The sequence below is a fragment of the Haliotis rufescens genome, unplaced genomic scaffold, assembly GCF_023055435.1.
Source record: "Haliotis rufescens isolate VD_foot unplaced genomic scaffold, xgHalRufe1.0.p SCAF_23, whole genome shotgun sequence".
Classification (NCBI taxonomy): Eukaryota; Metazoa; Mollusca; class Gastropoda; order Lepetellida; family Haliotidae; genus Haliotis; species Haliotis rufescens.
In genome coordinates, this window is record NW_025963924.1 from 9,038,607 (window position 1) to 9,061,228 (window position 22,622).

The window sequence follows — 22,622 nt, forward strand, 5'->3', positions numbered from 1 at the left end:
ACCGTATTGGATCACCATGGGGGTTGCCACCTGTCCGGACTGTGAAAAAATGTTTTCAAGGAGAGATGTCATGTTACGACACAGGAGAAATAAACATAGCATACCGCCGCCGTTACAAGCCCACCGACCGCCGCAAGTCCACTCGCCATTACATGCCCATCCGCTACCGCCGCCGCAAATCTACCCGCCATTACAAGCCCACCCGCTAACGCCGCCGCCGCCGCAAGTCCACCCACCGCCGCCGCTGCGTCAAGCCAACGCCGCCGTTACAAGCACATCCGCAAATGTGCTCGTTGTGGGACCCAGTGGTTGTGGAAAGTCTGTGTTTACCTCTCATGTACTCCGGCATGGCCTGATCCAACCCCAACCTACCCGCATCGTTTGGTGTTATACTCAGTGGCAGCCATTATATCAGGACCTCGGTGAGCAGCTGCCTCAGCTGACCTTTGTCAAAGGAATTCCCTACGATATCTTGGACGAGGATTACTTTGATGCTCGTCAACAGAACGTGTTGGTCCTGGATGATTTCCTGGCCGAAGCAAAGCACGAACAAGCGCCTGTTTACTCAAACCTCACATCACAAGAATGTATTGATCTTTCTCTTGATACAAAATCTGTTTCCTAGAGGTAAGGAATCGAGAGACATTGCTTTGAACGCGCATTATGTCACCCTGTTTCATTCCCCCATAGATAAACAGCAAATCAAACTCTTCGCTCGTAGAATTTTCCCCGAACATATGGATCACTTTATGGCTATGTATGAAAAGGTTGCTGAAACCCTATGGACAACTCACCATCGATCTAAAACCTACCACCAAAGATAAGGATCGATTGCATGTTAAGCTCATAAATGAGGAATACCGGAGAACAACAGCACAGTCTGAACCTGATCTGCGTAGGGAGAAGTTGACTACAACAGAATCTCTGGATAGTCCTCTGACACAAGAAGAGAGATTGCCCCAACATCAGCTCACTCCAATTGAAACCGATTCAGACACGAGTAGTGAGACATCATTGACTATGGCCACGGCTTGTGCAGATTGCGGGGTGCTGATAGATAACATGCACGATCTACAGCGACATATCAAACACTGGTGTCCGGCCAATAGCCTTCAACCTAAGAGAAAGCGTGCCAGACTCGAGAGTGATGACGATGACAGTGACTTTCACAAACTAGCCTCTTCCCAGAAAGGCAGTGGTCTTGCCGTCAAACCTCCACGTGGGAAGTCAACATTCACTAATATGGAAGCCGAGGAGTGGCAAAATGTAGGCTTACAACGCATCTGGAGGCAGGTGTACGATACGTTTCATGACAAGATGAAACTGCAGAAAAAACAGTACAAGCGACAGGGACGAACGCAAGAATGGATTGAGAGAAGATTGAAACTGAGGTGGGAGGATCTAGTGCGTAGTACTCTCAACTATGCGATGGAATATACCACGTACTTTAAAGAGGCACCTCTGTTTCAAAACATTCTATACAACCTGAGAGACATGAATCCTTCCACGGAACAATCCGTTCTCAAAAATAAAATCAAACTCCTCCTAAAACCCAAGATGAAAGAGATCCTGCCTTTGATGGATATGCCGGAAATAGAAAGTGAGACTGAATCTGATAGCGTTGCAGAGGATAACGATGGTGATGACGAGGAGGAGGATGATGATCGTGAGCAGAACGATTAGGCATAAATACCCATCACTACTATATCAGTCTAACAGTCAGAAGAGAATGCCGAGTCAACGCCACGCATCTAGTTTGATTCATATTTTGAAAACACCTCGTAAACTGAGGCGTTTGAAAGATAAGAAACGCCGAATTTCCCTCTACGTGAGAGGAATTGTGAAACTGGGACCTCCTGGACGGAAATCGTTACAAGCAATGGATAAAGCATAGACTATAGACAACCATTCAACCTTAAAACAGCGTAGGAAAGGAAACATTCAACAGTGCGAAATGTGTTTCAAAACATGGACTCGCTGTTTAAACAATAGGGCCTTGTGCAGCAGCAGTATGTGTATATGAGTGACTAAATAATGTTCCAGAGTGAATACTATTGTCCATTCGTATATAACGCCTTTGTATGGAACCGATTGACTCGAATCAATAAATGATACGAATGAATTGTTTGTTTTTTCTCAGTTTTTGCATATTAGTATATAGTCTTCGTCATACTACACCCGTGAAGGTCCGGGTTATAGAATGGACCTTCAGTAACCCATGCTTATCGGCGACTGACGGGGATCGGTTGGTCAGTCTCGCCGACTCGGATGACACGTGCCATCGGTTCCTAGTTGCACAGTTGGCTGCTCATGCTGTTGATCACTGGATTGTCTGGTCCAAGCTCGTTTATTGACAGATCACCGTCCTAGAGTTTGAATAATGCCGAGTGTGGCGTAAAACTAAATTCACTCACTCACTGATACCAATACATCTAAAAAGTATTGTCATCATTTAAATGGTGAGTTTAAACGCGTGTTTTACCCTTACAAGGACGAGTGCATTCCACACACCCTTCCTGTTATCAATGTGTCACTGTTTACAGTTCGGGCGAACATAACCCTATAGACATGTGTGCGGGCGAGTTCATTCATCAGAAATATGTCATTTACGATGTGTTTATAAATATGAACTGCTAACCACGCTCATAGTCATGTTGCGTGTCGTGGTTAGAACCGTAATTGATCTATTGAAAGGTGTCATACATTCGTGTTCGGATATAGGTACAACATCTTCACGCACATACTTTCCTACATCATTCAAATGTATTAAATACCGGATACGTTTAATAGACACCAACCAAAGAAAGGTTTAATGAGGGGAATACCCATATATATCCTCTCTGAAATAACTCCCTTTTAAAATAACAAATGTACAACACATCTTCCCTAACATATCATGAATACGGGACACTGGTCACACCATTTATGAATGGGAAGCTTCAGGCGAGGCTGGTATGTTGACATTAATTGTAAGGCCGGGGTATGTTGACATTGTTATGGGCGGTCGGTCGCTTAGTCTCTCTGCTATACATTAACTATGAATAAACCTGCTCCCACATATATTTCCAATAAAACGTTTTCCTCGTCAAACATTTTTCCATGATAAACTCTGTTCTCTCTTCGAATTAAGGGTGACTAATGTAAACATGAAAATGTCCTATAGATTGCTTCCATCACTTTCCCAACAAACCTAGCTTCGTGCCGTCACACGGGTACATGTACTTATCACTTTTCTATCTATTTTCAAAATAGCACGTTCTGAAGTAAAACTGTGCACATCATGTTACACGGTTAAAACTCAAACCTTACTGTTTATTTGTTATCGCGTTAAATGGAAACGCTAGCATTGAAACATCAACTATGCAAGTCGGGACAGGGCTGAATAATTCTTTACAAATGGTTCACAATAGTACGCAGCGCGGAGTGATTCGAAATCCGGCTGTCTTCAGCGTTATAGTCAATGCAGGGTGACGTGACTACCTCGTTGTTGCGCGCTAAATGTAAACTACACCGCTAGCTTGCTGATTGCGTAGTCTTATCTATTTTTTCTATATATTTTTTTCTATACAGGTTGTCTCACGTTCATGGTGTACAACGTGTAGACCGTACAAGATGAATTTAATCCAGCTAGACGTACATTTTTTTCCTACATTACCCGGCGTATATCGTGTTGACATAACCCGTCTCTATTGTGGTATGATGTACTTTCAACACACACCCTGTATTCATCAAACCAGGTCGCACGCTCTAGCGAGCGCGGGTTAAACGACGAGGCCACGTGAGTTGTCAAGCGTGCTCGAATCAAACTGGGCTGACGGGTACGGTCTGTCTATTTAGGGCACCACGCTATACACATAGCTCTATTCATAACCTTTCACTTTTGTTTTCTTACGAATTCTTTTCTGCCGTATAAACACCTTTCATTCCCCACCCTTTCCCGACGCGCTGTTGATGCATGAGTCATCCTATCAGATCACGTGACTTGGATCAACCAATTACCTTCGCATTCGCCTGGATCAACTGGATCAACCAAAATGGCCTTCTGTCGACCCGTTCTATACTACTACCGTTGTCCAGCAAGGCTTGTATATACTGATATACATATATATACATTTCAGTGCGAGGTCAGAAGAGAAACGATTTGAAAAGACACAAAAAAGAAAAGCGGAACTGAATCGCGCGCAAAGTCAAGCAAGTATTTATCATTTATAGCATAATCCTGAGTATATAAATTGTACTTTAGAAGATTGTTAAAAACTTGACTGCCAACGTACAACAAAAAACCTGTATATACAGAAACGGTAAACTAGCAAGCTGCAACAGCCCCGTGTAAGCTAAAACAAATGACATTTTGCAACCATGCTAAATTTTTGTATTTTTCAGAGAAACGTTGTGTGCCGGGTCGTACGTGCGGGTGGCGGTGCCAACGGAAAAAGGACGGACAACCCCGTTTGTTGCAGAGGTAAGGTTCAAATTTCATTTATTTACATTCTACGCGAAAAATAAAAATGTTAATCTTATGTATATCTAACGTAATTCAGAAACATTTGTTATTATTTGTTTTATATAATTTAATTAAAGGTGCTGACAGCGGGAACGGGGACAACTCTAGACGCGTCTTACCTCCGACAACATGCATCTGGATACAGGTACTGGATACAGGTATCCAGATGTGGCAGACATAAAGAAGATATTTATAAGCGACATTATCACCACACTGGAGACGCCAAGGATTCTCCAGCTGGGCAGTCGATGCTTTTTGCAGTTTTAGAGTTTTTGTACATAAATTGAGTAAATAAATAACGCAAAAAGCGACGAACGGAATTGGTTGATGCAAGTTACCGTGTCCCGTATTGCGCCGTCATATAGCTGGAATATTGCTGAGTGTGGCGTTTGTTGGAGGGAGCGCTATTTACATTAGCTAGTGCTTGTTAAACCCAATCTTAGTTGAATAAAATATGTTTAAACTATTGGTACGTGTTGCGGGGGTTCTAATTCATACAAAAACACGTTCTTAATCACACCATCTTGGGTGAAACAATTATCCACATGTCAGTGATTTTCGAAATTATATATTATGTATGCATGCAAATTCCTCAATCGGCATACACACTTGTTATACACAGGAAACTCTGTGTATTTTATTATCCACTGTGATTGGCACGCAATACAGCACGTGACTTCTCCATAACTTACCCGTCCAATTTAAAATATATCGCCTCTGGTCTTGATTACTTTGATTAACGGGGATAATGGCACATTCCATTTGACCACGCGCAGGCAAAATATCCCTGTTACCGAATTATTCTGAATTTCAGAAGGTATTGGTATATTAATTACAGCTAAATATATGAGAGAACCCGCATTTATTTCTGTGGTATGATAATTGAGTGCTGTAGAAAATAATCCCATGTCCTTATGTGTATAAACGCAACGGCTCAATAGTACAAAACGTGTCTATTCCCGTTCCGGACGACGTTATATAGTAATTCATTCCATACCTGTGTAACATCGTTTTCGTGACATTTAAAATAAGAACAAAATAAATACACAGTTTTACCAATATCAGTTTTTCCCACGACAGTACACCAGCCCCGTGAAAGTGTAAATCACTGGATTGTCTGGTCAAGACTCGATTATTTACAGACCGCCGTCATATAGCTGGAATATTGCTGGGTGCGGCGTTAAACAACAAACAAACAAAATTTCAATGACAACTTCTCACAAGAAGAGGCATCATTTGAAGACAAGAGACAGTAAATTGTTTTATTCGGATATGGCAGGATGACTGATATTTTACTTTTACAAATGTAAGGTGAATTGATTATGAAAGTATTGTGATCATTAATGGAAGGAAACATTCGTAAGACGGGGCTTGTATTTCAGTATTATGATAATGATGGCTATGTCGCTGTTGTATCTGTTTTGTCACACTTGATTATCAATATTATACTGACTGCATGTAATAGGCACTTTTAATGTCAATTAATGCCGGGCTAAAGACTAACCATATATTTGTTCTCATAATAATAAATATTTTGTGTTTACTATAACAAAGTCAGATATAAAAGTTTAAAGAATCATGAACCTCTAAAATGCTTTGACAATGTTTTGATTCTTGAGTAAATGAACCAACGAAGAAAAGACACAGGGCTTGTGAATCTTGGCATTATGAAGTCATGCGCCATTCATGAACTACATAAATACATACTTTAGGCATGACATTTATTCACATCAGCATAAATGGTCATGTTGATATATTTCCCCTTGAACGTGCTTCAAACTAATTTTGAAAACAAACGGCAGTTATATGCCTCCGATACACAGATATTTGATCTCAAGGAACTCATCAATTCCGTATTTGCCGCCCTCTCTTCCGAGACCCGACTCCTTCACTCCGCCGAAAGGCGCCTCCGTGGCGTTGATGAAGCCCTCGTTAACACCACACAGACCAACCTCCAACTTCTCTGCTACTCGCCAGATCTGGCTCAGGTTTCGTGAGTAGAAATAGCCTGCAAGATGACAAGAAAATTTCATGGTACTTTTATGTTCAGATGTAAAGGATTTCGTCCTTGTGAATCACAATAACAAAACTAGCTCCACTTGTAGCTCTCCTGCTTTGTCACACATTCAAAACTCTTAAAAAATCAGCCAGTCGGCATCACTGTGATACCCACAAATCATTTAAAAATGTTCTAGTATTCTTATTCAACCTACAACATCCATATAATATTTGTAGGGGAAATGTATAAACCATGTGACGTTATGTATGGCCGTGGACAAACACCTTGTCAGTGATGAGTAGTATCCCCTTGTTATCCTTTCATAGACAAATTTAAAAAGGAGTAGATACCGTAAAGAATTTAAAACTTATTTTCATAATTATTAACCAAAAAGGTGGTCTTTTCTGGGAACTAAATAAAACAATTTCAATTGTTTCTCTTCCCATCTTTTTCAAAGAACACATTTTTCAATTTGGATGAATCTTATTATTTCCTTCCCCTTTTGGTGACATACATCCAAAACGTGAAAATCAAAGTTAGAATGCTTGTCAAAGGAGGCAACAAGGCTTGTCGTAACAATTCACATTTACAACGTTATCAAGCCAAAACATAGCTAACCCGTGATGACCCGGGTTAGAAAAGGTCTTCAGCAAACCATGCGTGTCGTAAAAGGCGATTATGCTTGGGTAAGAGGCGACTAACGGGATCAACGGGACTAACGGGTGGTCAACTTGGTTGATGCATGTCATCGTATCACGGGTGGCCCAGTCGTGTAAGGCGCCTGCGATTCGTTGTGCAGAGGTGCGTCCCTTGGGCACGCCAGAAACCTACGATTGTGGGTTCGAATCCCGGTTCGCCCCGATTATGTTTCTAGGTTTGTCATCACCATACCCGTGCTCGTGGGTTTCACCGAAGTGGTAAACGTCTGAGACCCGCATCACTTCGGGCTTTCCCCCCACATTACGCTGACAACTTGATAGATAAACTGTAATACTATTTAAAGCTGCATCAAACCCAACTAACTAACTCACTCACTCATGATGTCTGTCACTGGATTGTTTGGTCCAGACCGCCACCATATAGCTGGAATATTGCTTAGTGTGGCGTTAAACATCAAACAAAGAAACAAAGAAAGACGTACATCCATGTTGAGGTATAAGCACAAACTGGAGGACAGTTTCAGAAAATGTGTTTGCTGCATCGTTTCAAAGGGTAAAGTCTTGAACCGCCCTGAAATTCTCTTGATCATTTACAAAAAAATTGGCTTTCTTCTATAAATTTTAATTCACACACAAAAGTAACATATAGGTCAAAATCATTCGAAACTGTGGAAACGTTTCAGCCAAGTTATAGGTTCGGGCTCGATATAAGGCACCAACTGCATGTTGATATGAAAACCTTGCTCCACCAGACAATGTGCACGTGATCTTGAAGTACCCACAGTTTGATGACGTCAGGCCGAAGAAAGCATGACAAATTACACACAACACAGGGATTAGTGATGTAGTATGGTAAAGCCCAGAATAATTAAACGTTCAAAGATCGATGTGTTGACAAGGAAGGGTTAGCCAGACATTTGAATTATTTTGCATACTTTTTAAAGCTAAATCGAGCTCTGACAAGTAATGCATGACACCATACCGACTGGCTTTTCCCTTGCGTAATGTTTACTGATTAGAACTAGATTGAGTCGTTATATCATAGGACCCGTGAAGATTCCGGGGTAGAATAGCGCTTCAGCAACCCATGCTTGCCGTAAAAGTTGACTATGCTTGTCGTAGGAGGCGAATAACGGGATCGGGTGGTCAGGCTCGCTGACTTGGTTGATGCATCTGTCCCAATTGCGTGGATCGACGCTCCTGATATAAATCACTGGATTGTCTGGTCCAGACTCGTCGACTCGATTATTTACAGAACGCCGTAATATAGCTGGGATAATACTAAGTGCGGCGTTAAACAACAAACCAACCAACGTCATATCATAGCCTGATAAATCTCATTAGTCGCCATCTGTACAAAACAGGACTCGAACATCGAGTGGCCATACAAACTAACTGAAATGCCACAACAACGTTGCCATGGAAATACTGCCTTACCTGCCAGGCCATAACTGGTGGAGTTTGCTATGGCAACTGCCTCCTCCTCTGTCTTGAACCTGTAAATCAGTCAGTGACAGTCTTTTTACTCATGTGATAAGAAACCAAAGTTATTGACATGTTTCCAGTTCTGCCAAGCTAAATCCCAAATGTCAAGTATGGGGTAGAACATGGTTATATCTTTAAAGATCCTTCTAAAATGTCACAAGGTCATTAGAATGCGTGACCTGTGATTGTGAGCCATCGTACCTGGAGTATTTAGCATCCATGTCTGCCCATGGGAATTGGACTCATTCCTCACAAAGAAATATTTGGTCTATTGAAAAAGATGCAATATGATACAATTGTAAGATCACGTTTGCATCCTCAAAAGAATAAATGAATACAATTTTTTTTATTGTCAAGAGCCCATATTCCATCAAAAGAATTCATGAAAACAACATTTCTATATTGTAAAGAGCCCATATTCCATCAGAGAATGCATGCAAACAACATTTTTAAAATTGTAAAGAGCCCATATTCCATCAAAAGAATACATGAAAACAACATTTTTATATTGTAAAGAGCCCATATTCCATCAAAAGAATACATGAAAACAATATGTTTATATTGTAAGGAGCCCATATTCCATCAATTTTAATAATGAAAACTCGATGCTTGTATGGCGAAGACATCATATTGCATCCGCATTGGGAATAAATAGAAGCCCAACTAAAACATATTTACTACATTTGAGTCCATCCAAATATCAGGAACTTAAACACAAGTGTATACCATCAGTCCACTGTTTTATATGTGTTGCATACACATGACTGTGTGATTAGATACTGCCCAGGAGAGTACTACTATGGTTAATCTGTCATGCTATGGCGCCATGAGAGATTAACTGTAGAATTGGGCGCTCTTTAAACTTCGTTTGAATAGTATATATCAATAGATGTCCAAACTCGATTAATGATAAAAGTGTTGCACACCCACGATATTAGAATACCACTACTGCGTGTTTATTTTATCCAGTTGAAAAACAAAAATGGTAGAAACTTGTTGCAGCCTATGATGTTGATTACAGCCACGTTTGCAACTTACTTCATAACTGCAGCAACTGGTCCAAATATTTCCTCCTTAGCACACCTCATTTCCAGCGTGACATCGGAGAGCAGTGTCGGCTCAAAGAAATTCACTCCCTTGTCTGACCTCTTGCCCCCACATCCCAGCCTCGCGCCAAGTCTTTTGGCATCCTCCACGATGCCTTCTACCTGTCAACAAGTGGCATATACTGCTACTTCAATATCACAGAGAAAGTGAGTTTCTCAGCGCTGGCCACGATGCCTTCTACCTGTCAACAAGTGGCATATACTGCTACTTCAATATCACAGAGAAAGTGAGTTTCTCAGCATTGGCCATGATGCCTTCTACCTGTCAACAAGTGGCATATACTGCTACTTCAATATCACAGAGAAAGTGAGTTTCTCAGCACTGGCCACGATGCCTTCTACCTGTCAACAAGTGGCATATACTGCTACTTCAATATCACAGAGAAAGTGAGTTTCTCAGCACTGGCCACGATGCCTTCTACCTGTCAACAAGTGGCATATACTGCTACTTCAATATCACAGAGAAAGTGAGTTTCTCAGCACTGGCCACGATGCCTTCTACCTGTCAACAAGTGGCATATACTGCTACTTCAATATCACAGAGAAAGTGAGTGTCTCAGCACTGGCCACGATGCCTTCTACCTGTCAACAAGTGGTACATACACATGTATAATTATGTATTAAATACGCCCCAAACCCACAATTTTTATTCATATTATAGCATATATACGAAACGGAAACACACTCGGCTAATAATCTCTTTCTTCAAATTTAATCAAATTTTGAGAATAATAAAACAGGCCTTCTTACCTTGTCCACAGCCTTGCTGTTGATGAGAGGTCCTTGTGTGGAGCTGTCGTCAAAACCATCTCCGACCCTTAGTTCTTGCTTCATGACCTCCCCGAGACGTGCAACATACCGGTCATACACTCCTTCCTGAACCAATATCCTGTTGGCAGACACACACGCCTGTAGAAAACGTGAAACAGAGATCACCCATGCAGTTCAGTTTATAAAAATGAAATGTTTTATTCTATTATCGTGTTAACAGCGGCAGTATCATGGATGTTATATAGATATCATCCTCTAAAGGAGATATTGTTTGGGAGATAATGCTTTCCAGACCATTCTGACATCATCGGTTACCATGACGTCACAATCTCACAAATCTCTGCCTCTGAAGCTTGTTTAAGGACTTGTAACACTCAAGACACTGGTTATTACTATTTACAAACTGAAAAGAAATGAATACAAAGTAAGTTGGAAGACTGATTTTGGATAATAAAATCTCACGATTCAAGATTGTGTATTTGATATGAAATATGTATTTAGACACTTATACACGATAAAACACGTCTCAATGACAAGTCAGTGTACGTTGTACACTATTCTGGGATGAAAATGGATAAGTGACAGTGTACCAAGGAAAGGGTTTATCAAAAACCAAGAAAAGTATTTTTTTTATTTAGATTAATTTGTGTGACAGATCTCCGTTGTTGGTATGTGCTCAAGGTTAAAATCCTTACTTGACTGGAACTTTAATTTGGCACATGTGACCTATTTCTACCTGAACTGTAGAGTTCAGAAGGATTAATCCCTTACATCCAACCATGATCAATTGTCTTAACAAATTGATTACCTGTATGCCCAGGTAGAATCATAACGGTTATTCCTGGCATGTCATCTATCCCAAATTGCGTCGAGTCCAGACTCAATTATTAACAGACAGCCGTCATAATTATAGCTGGACTATTCCTGAGTTAAACAACAAACAAACAAACAAACAAAACAAAACATTGATGGCCTTACCTGTCCGCTACATCGAAACTTGCTGACCATTGTCCCTCGGACTGCTGCCTCAATATCGCCACTGTCGAACACAATGAACGCCGCGTTACCGCCCAGCTCTAGCGAGACCTTCTTCACCGTAGAAGCCGACTGTTTGAGGAGAATCTACAACAAAACACCACGAGGTCCAGATAAGCGAGGTTTCACAGTATATGATAAAAGTATAGCCTGTCTGATGGCAGATGGCAGACCCCAATGTAGTCTCACCTTCCCTGTGACTGTGGACCCTGTGAACGAGATCTTCTTGATGATAGGGCTGGTGCACAGCACGTTGCCCACTGCAGGGGCGTTGTCACGGGAACTGGTCACCACATTCAAGACTCCGTCCGGGACGCCTGCCTCCTTGGCCAGCTGGGAGGAGGGAGAGAGGCAAATGAAAGATTCTATCACTGCGACAGCTTGATTTGATTGTAAGGCAGAGACTTATTATTGAAACAGTTTGCAGTTGGATTCTATTAAAACATAATATACAGTGTGTGCTAAATCGTTTGAGACAACATGGCCCCTATTCATTTCCAGTAGAATTTAGTGTTGTAATATGGTCTGTTATTAGCTTAGCTTACTCGACCAAACAGAATTTTACTAGAATATGTACCATAATTTCTGGAGAAAGAGGGAAGTTCTTCTTTTTTTTAAATGGAGCTGTGTTAATCAGTGTTACAAATCATGTTAACCAGAAAAGAGCACATTTGTTTCTTCTGTATTATTTTGAAAAAAAACATTTAAAAATGAAAGTCTTGAAAGTCTGTCGCCAAGATGTACATTTTGCTCAAATTTGATAGTAATGTTCTAAAGTTGTGTGGAAGAGGATGTTGCAATTGTTAAGAACTTACAATGATGACACAAGCTTCCCCTGACATTCTCAAACTGAGCTCAAACATTCATGAAAGGAACATGCTGGTCCGAGTGTTCCTCTGTACTTTCCCTGGACGACAGTAGGTGTCCTTCATACACTCCACTCACCTGACACATAGCCAGAGCTGAGAACGGCGTGTCTTCTGCTGGTTTCAAGACGACGGTGCAACCGGCAGCAATGGCCGCACAGGCCTTCCTTGTGATCATAGCACTGGGAAAGTTCCACTGTAACACAAATACGGTCATTGTCCAACTGGGTCCATGTGTTGTGAAACTGAACATCTGACCAATACGAAGAAATTCTTTATAATCCCCCGCCCAGACGAACACAGTTGTGCGGGGGATATAGAAATGGGCTTCATTTGTCCGTCTGTCACGTTTCGTTTCCGGAGCATTCGAGACACATAAACCGGCATGCATTGAATTGGTACTTTTTGCTGTTCACAATTTTGACTAAAGGTGCTTCCTTTTTCGGCGTTTCCAAGGTAGCAAGTTGGACATGTTCAAATGTGGGTTGGGTTCGTTTTCTGAGCTCCGCCTCCGTGATCTAGTGGCAGGGCATCCGCCCGGAGAGCGGAAGGTCGGGGATGCGATTCAGTGAAATTGATTTTGAAAATATTATATATCACATTGTTATCAATCTGATTAAAATCAAATCTTTGTGCCCGCTTCCGCTACGCATAGATCCGAGGACATCCCATTACAGGTCACGGCAGAATGACCTTTCATCCGACTATTCAAAGCAGCGGTTACGAGATCACGAAAGTTAAAGTCCAAAAGATGCTTTCTAGGTTAACACATGGGATTCCGAACGGCACTTACAGGCTGTACGACCGAATCTGTCAAAATTAATCAGGTAATGCCAGTTATACTCACAAGCTTTAGGATTTACAGTTTTGGACAAAATGAGGTAAATGACATACCTTTTGTGACTTGATGCACATATTTAAAATAACGGGGATATAGATGATGTTTGACTTACAGGAGTGATCATACCAGCCACTCCAATAGGCTGTTTCAAGACCAGCATCTTCTTGCTGGCAGCTGTTGACGGAATGACATCACCGTAGACACGCTTGGCTTCCTCCGCATACCACTCGATAAACCCACTAGCAGTAGATATCTCAGCCAAGGCCTGTTGCAAGGGTTTGCCCTGGGGACCGGGAAATAGCAAGTGTATATTGATACTGGCAGTATGGGTGGGCATAATAGAGCTTTAGATCAAAGGGAATAATTTTACCTGTGACCCTTACCTGTGAAAAATTAAGGCCAGAGGACCTACAGTCGGGGATATGAATTTATTTTCAAAAATGCAAGGGCGCAACAGGGTCCTCGTGAATATGTAAGGTGTGCTCTTTGCAAATTAAGCGTGCCAAAAAGAAAAATACCTTTCATCCATCTTTGAACTCTGTGAATACTAGTACATGTCACTTCTAGTGCTAGATTAAAAGCAGTGCAAGAAATTTTTTTGTCCCTGCCTTGTCTTTCACATTGATAATGACCTTTTCAAAGCCTGAATTGCCAGGATTATTTATCAGTCTTACGGTGATAAATCTGTTATTATATTCCTGTTAGGGCTGGGAGCCTAGTGGTTAAAGCGTTCTCTCGTCACGCCTAAGACCCGGGTTCGATTCCCGACATGGGTGCAATGTGTCCTCCGCCGTTATATTGCTACAATATTGCTAAAAGCGGTTTTAAACCTCACTCACTCACTCACTCACTCACTCACTCACTCACTCACTCACTCACACACACACACACACACACACACACTCACTCACTATGTTCCTGTTCCATGTGTTTATCACAACAACTGGTTTCAAATGAAACTGGACAGGCCATAAACTGTAAAATCTATTTTCTTACGTTTTCAGCTGTCATTAGTTTAGCTAACTCCAGCGTGTTTTGGTTAGTCAGATCAAACCACTTCCTGAGAATCAAGCTCCGTTCCTGCAAAATAGTTCAAAGGGAAGGTTCACTAACATTGTCCACAAAGAGAAATATTTCATACAATAGCTATATGTAAACGACTAAACGTTATACCTGATATGGCTGGACCAATTTGAAACTCAAGCAGACATGCAAGACTTTAGGATTATTTCTACTTTAACACATCCACATGTTGCCTACCTTTGCTGTGGTGTCCCTCCACTTGAGGAATGCCAGATTAGCCTTCTCTATGGCCTGCTGGGTGTCGTCTCCGTTCATGTCTGGGACAGAACCAATTACCTTGCCTGTCGACGGGTTGGTGACTGTGGGAAAACGTTGTTTGTTAACAACGAACAAACAAACAAATAACGCCACAATCAGCAATATTCCATCTATATGACGGTAAATAATCGATTCTGGATCAGCCAATCCAGTGATTGACATCATGAGCATCGATCCACGCAATTGGGATATGAAGACATGCATCAACCAAGTCAGCAAATCTGACCACCCGATCTCGTTAGTCGCCTCTTACGACAAGCATAGGTTGCTAAGGACCTCATCCAACCCGGATGTTCTCGGGTGCTGCGGGGAAACAGGCGATGGAGTCAGGCCATAGAGTAGCAGTAACAAATAAAAAGAAGAGGAGGAGGAGGAAGAAGAAAACAATGCCATGGGGCACATCATGATAAGTTTTGACAAGTTTACTGGACCTTTTGCAAATGGCCTAAGGGAAAGCACGAAAAACTCTTTTAACCCACGAAGGCTGGTTGGGATGCATCTTGTAAATTGTGGTTTGTGGTTTGTTTTCACCATTCACCATATATAAGAAGAAAAAGAAAATATTGCCATGGGGCACATTAGAATTTTGTTTGTTCATATAGTAGTGAATATACACGTTCGGCATGTCTTGACAAGTTCACTGGAAGTTTTTTTTGTGAATACAAGCACTAAAAAATATTTAACCCACTGATCGGAAGTAGGCTGGTTCGGGTGAAACTTGTAAATTGCTGTCTGTGTTATATTTTTCACCATTCATCATGATCCTTGTACAAGTGTTAACATCCCAATTAGGGAATTCAGTTCTCAGTGAACCCTGCGTAGATCTTGTTTTGTTGAAAATCCAAATTAGCATGACAATGTCAGTACTCTGCATATATTAGTATACAGTTTTATGGATGATGTAGTAAATAAATTATGGATACTTTTTATCCAGATATGAACACAACAACCCATCTGTTGGAATGAAACGCCGTGGTAATGAAAGTAACCTGCATTTGGGTTCAGTCCCAATAAAACAGCAAAAGGCACCAGTTCAGAATGCGTTTATTATTTGAATAAGTTTCATAATAAAATATTTAGCGGTTTTTGAGTTACGACCAAAAATCTTTTTTTAGGAATACCAAAACATCAAAAGGCACCTGTTCAACATGTGTTAGTAACATATGCACAATCTCTTAAAATATTAAACGAAACGTGACGGATGGACGCACGGACAACACCCATTCCTATATCCCCCTGAGAGAGTGAGATTCTATTCATAATCCGATATATTTTTTTCCTATTTTTAGAATTGAACAGTAATTACCAGTGTCTTGAATATAAATAGTACACCTAACCGGCTTCAGTGACAGAGAGATGAGTGAATGTCATTTTGATTCTGACGTCATGGTAACTGATGATGCCACAATGGCCTGTAAAATTGGAAGAAAGTCTACAATGAGGTAGGTTTTATGTTCACCACTTTGTTGTTGTTTCTTTGTTTGTTTGTTTGTTTGTTGTTTAGCGCCGCACTCAGCAATATTCCAGCTATATGACGGCGGTCTGTAAATAATCAAGTCTGGACCAGACAATAACGTGATTGACATCATGATCCACGTAAATGGGATCGATGACATGCATCAACCAAATCAGAGCCTGACCACCCGATCCCGTTAGTCGCCTCTTACGACAAGCATAGTCGCCTTTATGGCAAGCATGGGTTGCTGAAGACCTTCTCTACCCCGGATCTGCACGGGTCTCCCCACTTTGTTGAATCCATCTAAACATGGGTATGGTGCTTAGAAACCAAGAATCATAATCAGCACAAATCGATTCGATGCGTGGATCGATGCTCATAATGTCAATCACCGGATTGTCTGGTCCAGAATCGATTATTTGCAGGCCCCCGTTATATAGCTGGAATATTGCTGAGTGCGGCGTTAAACAACTAACAAACAAACAAAACATTTAGCATGAGCCTATTTGGTGCATTTCCAACATCAAGAACACCAACATCTAATTATTATTCAAACGAACACATCTGACAAATGTTTTGCTCGTTTTTTGAATAATATTGTGGGTGAAAAAACGTCGCTAACATACCCTGTCCTTTGTTAATATAACCGTGGATAACTACATGAAGTTATAAGAATAATCTTACTTTGGTATACTGAGCCTGACTTTGCACCGACCCACTGCCCATCGACAAATGCCTTGTCAAACAGGAAACTGCTGGCGCTGCGGACGCCTGACGCTGCAGGCGGAACTGTATCCATGGCGATGATGTGAAACACACGAAGCTGGGAAACTTTCAGGTGTCTGGACAAAGTTTGTAATGATCGCGAACACGTGCAACACACCTGAAAAATTGGAAAATATCATTGAGGAACCAAGAGTGATTCCAAACAAAACTACTGCAGACGCACAGAAAATCATGCTTTTTTCAATGATGAATAGAAACCAAGAACATGTTTAATGATGCTGCCTGTCATACTATTCCCAAGCATTTCTTTCCACTACGTTTGTTTGCTGTACATCAACGGGAGTGTGAATTGGGTTAATATACTGCTTTGGGTGGTATTTCCAGTCAGGTGAGGTGAAATGGGGTTAACGTCACAATCAAGATTATTGCACAAATGTTGCGTGGCTGCTTGTACTGCAGGTTTTTATAGTACTGGCCTACTGAGATACCAGGCCGCAGTTTAACATGGAAAACATACAACATCCCCCCCCCCCCCCCCCCCCCAAGTAATATTTAGGTGATTGATAAATGTGCTCAAATTAGTCCTGTATGATTTATACACTGGCACTGGGGAGCATATTTCACGTGCATCACGCAAGGCCGACTCACACAGTGTTCTCAGTTGCACGTTGCCTTCATGAAATAACCTTTTTTCACCATGGTTAACATTCATTCAAAGAACCAGAGCACCTTAAATGTTTAAACAGCATTGTTCTGATGACCGTATTTAAAAAGATCTAAACCATTCGTGAACAACTCGTGTTATTCCGGGGCAAGCCGAATAATATCTTCTTTCGGGTTACAAAAAGGGGCGAGTGGTGACGAATGGATCTAAACCTGTTCGGCGCTTCGAGCCAAGGGGTTTAAATGAGGCGTGCCACTGCAAAATTAATGTGTTATCTCTCACGTACAATGTTATTTGTTATTGACTTGTTGTTGTTTTTTTGCATATTCTATTCAGTAACTGCCTACAGGAAGAGCAGAATGGCAAAGAAAAGAGCATTTTCTCAAATGTAGTACAAGCTACAGGCTAACTAGTAGTAAACATACTATTGGGGTTAGTAAATTATGAGAAGAAGATTAACGATACTTATATTTGTCAAATATTTAGTAACTGGTTCGTAAGATCTCTTGACATGTTAGTGTGTGAGTGGACAGTGAAATTCACTAAGTAAGTAGGTAAACTTCCCTAACTATTTCTGTCAGTGAAGACTTCCGCCCGTATCCATACAAAATTAATATAAAAAGTAAATTGGTCATTTCTGCATGGATTGGGATTGATTTGTGAGGAGGGAATGAGGTACTGCAGACATTAGGTGAAAAGATGGAAAACTTGCAAAAACACAGCCACGTGAGAGCCTGGTGCCGAAAAAATACAACATTACTTGCATGCGCAACATCACTTGTTGGGCTATAAAAGCGAGGAGAATCATCTTCAGCTGTAGCCAGGTTTTTCCACGTAGCACTAAGCACATTACAAGACTGCGGAACCGTTATCAGACACACGGCACAATACTTGACCTTCCCAGATCCGATCGACCACGTATCACTACCAGAGCACAGGACAGAGTCATACGGCTTCGTCACTTCCGTGAAAGAACCACCACGGCCACCTCTACAGCTACGGCAATATCAGGATTGCGTAGGATATCAGCTCAGACAGTGAGGGACCGTTTACGCTCTGAATATACTCGCGCTAGACGACCAGTTCGAGGTGTTATTTTGACGGACCTGCATCGTCGGCTGCGATGTCAGTGGTGTCAAGGTCACAGAGTATGGCCACAACTGCGTTGGCGACAAGTTTGGTTAGTGAAGAATCATGTTTTATGTTTCGCCGTGCACACTGAGGTAATGCACTACTAATGTTATTTCCCTCCAGTTAGTCATTTTTGCCAACTTACATACATATGTTTAGTGGGGATACGGGCGGAAGTCTTACCGAGTTTCGTGCACCGTCTACAAGGAAGATCAGAGTATGTCACACGAGCGACACTTCACAAACGTCTGCCCACACAGTCACAGCTGATACTGAACCAGCGGCGTCTCGCTTATCCCATGCAGCCGCAGATACACACATGGGTACACACGTAATGCTCCATGACACATTCCACAGACTACTGTCGACTTAGGGGCACAGAAGATACGTACCATGCTGAATCCTTCTCAGTATGTGTTGTCACGTTATCGTATGACCCAGCCCCTTTCACTCTGAGGGACCATTCATTGTTCACGGTTAGTGTATAATACCGTTCGGATCATTAATAAGTACCACTTTTAAGGTCGATACAATTTCAGATTTATTGCAGCGCGAGTTTGAGCGTACTGGGTAATGTGTCTCTGGGTTATCTTTAGCCATTGCTGGTTTTACAGACTAGATCTGTAATATATAATTTGTTATAGTGCTTACGTTCGATCTCAAAACCCTAGACGACCCAGGTGAACACGTGTTGACCAAGATATAACCCAAGTTGACCTTGGCTGACCAACGTTTGCGCATATTAACTGATCTACGTCCTACTTCTGTGACCCAAGTTGAACATACTTATTGAGTGAGTGAGTGAGTGAGTTGTGTTTAACGCCGCTTTTAACAGTATTCCAGTTATATCACGGCGTGTCAGCTTAATTTTGGAGGAAAGTCCGAAGTTATGCAGGCCTAAGACGTTTACCACTTCGGTGAAACCCACGAGCACGGGTATGGTGCTGACAAACCTAGAAACATAATCGGGGCGAACCGGGATTCGAACCCACAATCATAGGTTTCTGGCGTGCCCAAGGGACGCAACTCTGCACAGCGAATCGCGAATCGCGAACTACTGTGCGGTGACGTCATGGTAATGCTAATCATTCTTTATATAAAACATGAATAAAAACATTTTAATGAATATATTAACTATTATTGATTGTAAATTTCTCTGAAGCATATCAGAATATATATATTAACTATTATTGATTGTTAATTTCTCTGAAGCATATCAGAATATATATATATTCTGATATGCGTCAGAGAAATTTAATTTCAGATTGTTGATGTAAATACTTTAGAACAAATAATACAACTTTGATGATGATTTCTGTTTGTTGTTCTACGCCTAATGTATTCAACGGAATAGGTACAGTGCTAGCCTTGTCAAGCAATGAAACATTTTTTACATCTCATAGTTGTGTGTAAATATAGCAACAGACCTGGCTGGTGTGTTTCTCCTCGTGGCAGACATTTTGTATTTTATCAAAAGTTGCATTTAATCATTGTGTTTAAATCACTGGTTAACTCGTGTTGATTCTGGTCAACCCTGGTTTGACAGAAATATGATCACCAAGGTTGCAATAGGTCATTCACGTTCTGTTGTGCCCCGGAGGAATCCGGTTAGGTCTGGTCCAAGCAACCTGTGTCATAAGCTAGTCGTACGAGGCGATCGGTTAAATGGCCAGGCGTGGTGACTTGTCACATTGCGTGCCACCCACCATTCGGCGTGGTATTTTGTCTGGAGGTTAGATATTTTTATAGCTACAGATTCCAAAACCTGATATTCTTTTATACGACGAGCCTGAAGGTTTGTTTTTTTGTTGTTTTTAAAAAACATTAAAAAACCCAAAAAACACCTTGTAACAATGTAATGTTTGTGGCAGGCAATTCCCTTTTTACAACAGGCTTATTATTATTTATAAAGATATTTCCACGCAATTGGGATCGATGACATGCATCAACCATGTCAGCGAGTCTGACCACCCGATCCCGTTAGTCGCCTTTTACGACAAGCATAGTTGCCTTTTACGCAAGCATGGGTTGCTGAAGACCTATTCAACCCCGAGAATCTTCACTGGTGGTTTTCTTTGGTAGGCCTGTTATGCAGATTTCGGTCTTCCCTCCCACAGCAAGCTGACACATCGTGGCAAACCGGGGAAAAAACTATTGAAAAGGCGGTTATGGCAACTCACTCACTCGCTGATACAGCTTACCACTCTTGAAAGTGTAGCCCCTTTAACGCACTCGAAGTAGGCTATATATGTAACAGACAGGGTGACCTGCCTAGATGTTCTAGTATCAAGAAGATACGTGTCATCACATAAGTCGCGCAGGCTAAAAGTGTTACCAGGCCATGCACTGAACTCTCAACCCACAGGACGAACAGCCACAGAAAACCAGTAAAACCATGCACTTCCTCCATGATATAACTGTTTGTTTGATGTTTAACGCCGCATCATTCGAATATTCCAGCTATATGACGGCGCTTGGCTATCATAACACTAAGTGTCAATCCGCCTAAGTGAGTGAGTGAGTTGGGTTTAACGCCGCTTTGAACAGTATTCCAGTTATATCACAGCGTGAAACTAGTATTAACAGAATGAGAGGTGTCAGTGATATAATACATGGCTGTTGTGTCACATAAGTGTTGTATTACTGAGTAGAACGGTTTATACAAAACAGATTTGTATCGCGTATGAATATGCCGTCACCTGTAGCGTGACGTATTAAGGAGAACCATCATAAACCTAGATTATTATACAGGTCGAAACATTTCGATTGTAAATCAACAAATAAATTGCTTATTTTGGATCATGTGGTCAGAGAATGTGGCCTGTCTAATTTGAGTCCAACGTTCCCCAACAGCTTCGACTGCTGAAGACCTATTCTACCCCGGATCTCGGGAGCCAAGTTTAGGCATACTGATAGGGAGGAATAAGGGAACAATGAAACGCATAGGGAAATAAGCTTTACTGTCAGTACATTTGAAATAGTGCACCTACACATTCAAGACATGTCAGAATCAAATATTGAAGTGAGTTTGTGTGCATTGTTTCCAATGTGTATTTGGAGGTGAGGTGAGGTGAGGTGAAATGGGGTTTAACGTCGCGTCCAAGATTATTGCACTTATATAGCGACGTGCATGCGTGTGTGTGTGTGTGTGTGTGTGGCTGCTTGTACTACACCGGACTGATGCCGATTTATAGTGCTAGCTCACTGAGTTACCATGCCGCAGTTTAACATGAATACCCCACTCAGACACAGTATACTGACTCCGAGCCGACCAGTCCTTGTTGTAGCCCCTTAATGCCGAGCGCCAGACAGGGCAACAACAAGTACCATCATTTAACGTGTTTGGGGCCGGGAATCGAACCCAGGACCTTCCGCTCTCCGGGCGGATGTTCTACCACTAGACCACGTAGGCGGTCCTAAATGCTAAAGAAACTATCCCCAATTTACATCCTTTAACGTCTTTAGGTATGACGCGGTCGGGGATCGAACCCCGGACCTTCCGCTCTCCGAGCGGACGCTCTACCACTAGACCACGGAGGCGGTCGTGTATTTGGAAGACAAGGCTGGGAACTCATGATAGCATATCATTTTACTGTGTCTAATACTAAGTGTCCCCTTATACATTTCCATCAGTGTATAACAGTATATGTTGAGTCACCTTTTACAATATAATTTGGGTTACTGATGAGGCCGAGGTGTGTACATCACTGATGATTGACGGGTGACAAGGCGCAACCCGGGTTCGATTCCCCACATGGGTACAATGTCTGAAGCCCATTTGTGGTGTCCCCCCGCCGTGATGTTGCTGGAATATTGCTAAAAGCGGCGTAGAACCATACTCACTCACTCACTCTAAATACTGAGACAATCATGTTTATCAAAGACCACCTGTTATATTCTTACCTGTAGCTCGATCTGTCGCCAAGAAAAGGACAGTTTACCGGCGACCTGCCGCTTGTCAGCCGTTAGATATTCCGCGGGTTGGGTATTGAGTTCGCTGACGTCCACGTTTTCATGCACTCTCTGCTGAACACACAA

General features: G+C 41.8%; 1 protein-coding gene and 1 long non-coding RNA gene across 6 annotated transcripts; one reads left to right on the forward strand and one right to left on the reverse strand.

The window, feature by feature from the left end:
- The first annotated feature begins 3,960 nt into the window (after positions 1-3,960).
- Positions 3,961-4,972, forward strand: LOC124151797. Its single transcript, XR_006863417.2, has 3 exons — positions 3,961-4,195; positions 4,384-4,462; positions 4,582-4,972. It is a non-coding gene; the product is annotated as an uncharacterized LOC124151797 (long non-coding RNA).
- Positions 4,973-5,752: 780 nt separating this feature from the next.
- On the reverse strand, positions 5,753-22,622 carry LOC124151795 (succinate-semialdehyde dehydrogenase, mitochondrial-like). Of its 5 annotated transcripts, none has more exons than XM_046524432.2 (12): positions 22,488-22,622; positions 16,748-16,946; positions 14,527-14,648; positions 14,263-14,346; positions 13,379-13,549; positions 12,505-12,621; positions 11,749-11,892; positions 11,503-11,646; positions 10,504-10,662; positions 9,686-9,855; positions 8,600-8,658; positions 5,753-6,512 (listed from the first exon to the last, which is right to left on the reverse strand). In XM_046524432.2, exons 2-12 carry the CDS (start codon positions 16,860-16,862, stop codon positions 6,307-6,309), a joined length of 1,491 nt encoding a protein of 496 aa, XP_046380388.2. In that variant the 5' UTR covers positions 16,863-16,946; positions 22,488-22,622; the 3' UTR covers positions 5,753-6,306. The 5 variants fall into 5 exon arrangements, with proteins under 5 accessions (XP_046380388.2, XP_046380385.2, XP_046380386.2 ...); XM_046524429.2 differs by lacking the exon at positions 22,488-22,622 and adding an exon at positions 18,977-19,071; XM_046524430.2 differs by lacking the exon at positions 22,488-22,622 and adding an exon at positions 18,768-18,970.